Source organism: Primulina eburnea, chromosome 8, assembly GCF_022965805.1.
Source record: "Primulina eburnea isolate SZY01 chromosome 8, ASM2296580v1, whole genome shotgun sequence".
In the NCBI taxonomy this organism is placed as follows: Eukaryota; Viridiplantae; Streptophyta; class Magnoliopsida; order Lamiales; family Gesneriaceae; genus Primulina; species Primulina eburnea.
The window spans coordinates 37,715,807-37,717,713 of NC_133108.1; the positions used below are offsets into that span (position 1 = coordinate 37,715,807).

The 1,907-nt window shown below is 37.7% G+C and overlaps 1 protein-coding gene across 1 annotated transcript; it reads left to right on the top strand.

Annotated features, from left to right (window-relative positions):
• The first annotated feature begins 1,163 nt into the window (after positions 1-1,163).
• On the top strand, positions 1,164-1,661 carry LOC140839247 (uncharacterized). Its single transcript, XM_073205885.1, has one exon. It carries the CDS (start codon positions 1,164-1,166, stop codon positions 1,659-1,661), a length of 498 nt encoding a protein of 165 aa, XP_073061986.1.
• Positions 1,662-1,907: the final 246 nt, after the last annotated feature.

Below are 1,907 nucleotides of genomic sequence, written 5' to 3' on the forward strand. Positions count from 1 at the left end.
CCAACCAGAAGATGTAGAATGCCTTAAAATAACTCTACAAACAAATGAAGTAGAGTTCGAAGCTAAGGTATCATTGGAAGATGTCAAGAAGAGGATCAAAGAAAATTATAATGAAGATCCTTTGGCATGGTGGGACAGAAATCAACTCAAGGCCTGCCTTAAGATCAAGGAAGGCAAAGAGTATGAATTTGTCCGTTGCAAACCCATCCCAATGAACATCATTGATCAAAGGGATATGCAGATTATAATCAAGGAACATTTGGACCTTGGTTTGATCAAAGCAGGTATGTCACCATATAGCAGTCCAGGCTTTCTGGTAAGAAATCATGGTGAGATTAAACGAGGTAAACCCAGATTAGTTATTAATTATCAAGAAATTAATAAAATTCTGGAATTTGACGGGTATTTTATACCTAGTAGAGAACACTTGATAAGTTGCATTCGCAATGCCAAGATATTCTCTAAATTTGATTGCAAGTCCGGATTCTATCAGATTCGATGCAGGAAGAAAGCAAGAAATTCACAGCTTTCTCCACACCTCAAGGACATTATATTTGGGAAGTGTTACCAATGGAATTGGCTAATTCACCCCAAATATTTCAAAGGAAAATGGATAATCTTTTTAAAGATTATTTTATGTTTATGTTTGTTTATATTGATGATGTTTTAATAGCATCTAAAGATATGAATGAACATGTTAAACATCTGGAGATTTTCTCTAATGTTTGTAAGAAAGAAGGACTGGTTTTATATGAAAAGAAAGCAGTCATTGCTACAAGAAAGATTGAATTCTTTGGAATTGAAATCGATGAGTCAGGAATAATTCTGCAAGAGCACATAGTGGAGAAAGTGCAGAATTTTCCAGAAAGTCTCAAAGACAAGAAACAACTTCAAAGTTTTTTAGGAGTTGTTAATTTTGCTGGGATGTTTATTGAAAACCTAGCAAAACACAGGAAAGTGTTCAGTCCATTGTTGAAAAAAGATGCTAGATTTATATGGACAGACAAACACACAAAAGGACTGATCCATTTAAAGGAGGTTTGTAAAAATCTTCCGAAAATGGCTATTCCTCAGGAAGAAGATGATCTGGTATTATATACTGATGCCAGTGATCATTGGTGGGCAGCAGTTCTTACGAAGCTCACCCCAGAAGGAGAACAACCATGCAGACATCCAAGAGGACTGCCACTGGAGTGAGCCCTTTTTCCCTTACCTTTGGCCATGATGCAGTGCTCCCATTGGAGATTATGGTGCCATCAATGCGAGTGGCAAAGCAAAATGAACTTTCCCTTGAGCATTATAATGAAGCAATGATCATGGAGCTAGAAGAACTAGATGAGTTGAGAATCCAAGAGTGCAATGCTTTGCTGTTACAGAAACAGAAAGTGGCGAGGATCTACAACAAAAGAGTTAATAAGAAAAGTTTCCATGAAGGAGAGATAGTGTGGAAGACCATACTACCACTAGGAACAAAGGATAGGGAGCTGGACAAATGGTCTCCCAACTTGGAGGGACCATTCAAGGTACATAAGGTGTTAGACGGAAATGCATATTGGCTATCAAAAATAGATGGCCATCCACACAAAAGATGCATAAACGGCAAGTATCTCAAGCCGTATTTTCCAAGTATGAGAGAAAAAGTAGGAAAAGCTTGCGAGTGAAGCAAACACGAAGGCTAATATTCAGTGGGGAGTTGGCCTTCATGGCCACTTTTGTATATATTAAGTTCTTTATTTAAAGATTTCATGTGAGGTAGGCCTTAGGGCCACTGAAATAAATTTCTTTTGCTTATGATTCAACAATAAAATTGATCGGAAAGAGTGGGACAGTAAGCCACTTTCATTCATTATCGTTGAAGGTCCTTTATTTCACTAGGGAGTTGGCCTTATGGCCACTTATTTCCAATG

What these genes read in the sequence shown, in the direction of transcription:
- LOC140839247 (XM_073205885.1), top strand. Translation starts at nt 1,164, where the DNA reads ATGCAGACATCCAAGAGGACTGCCACTGGAGTGAGCCCTTTTTCCCTT.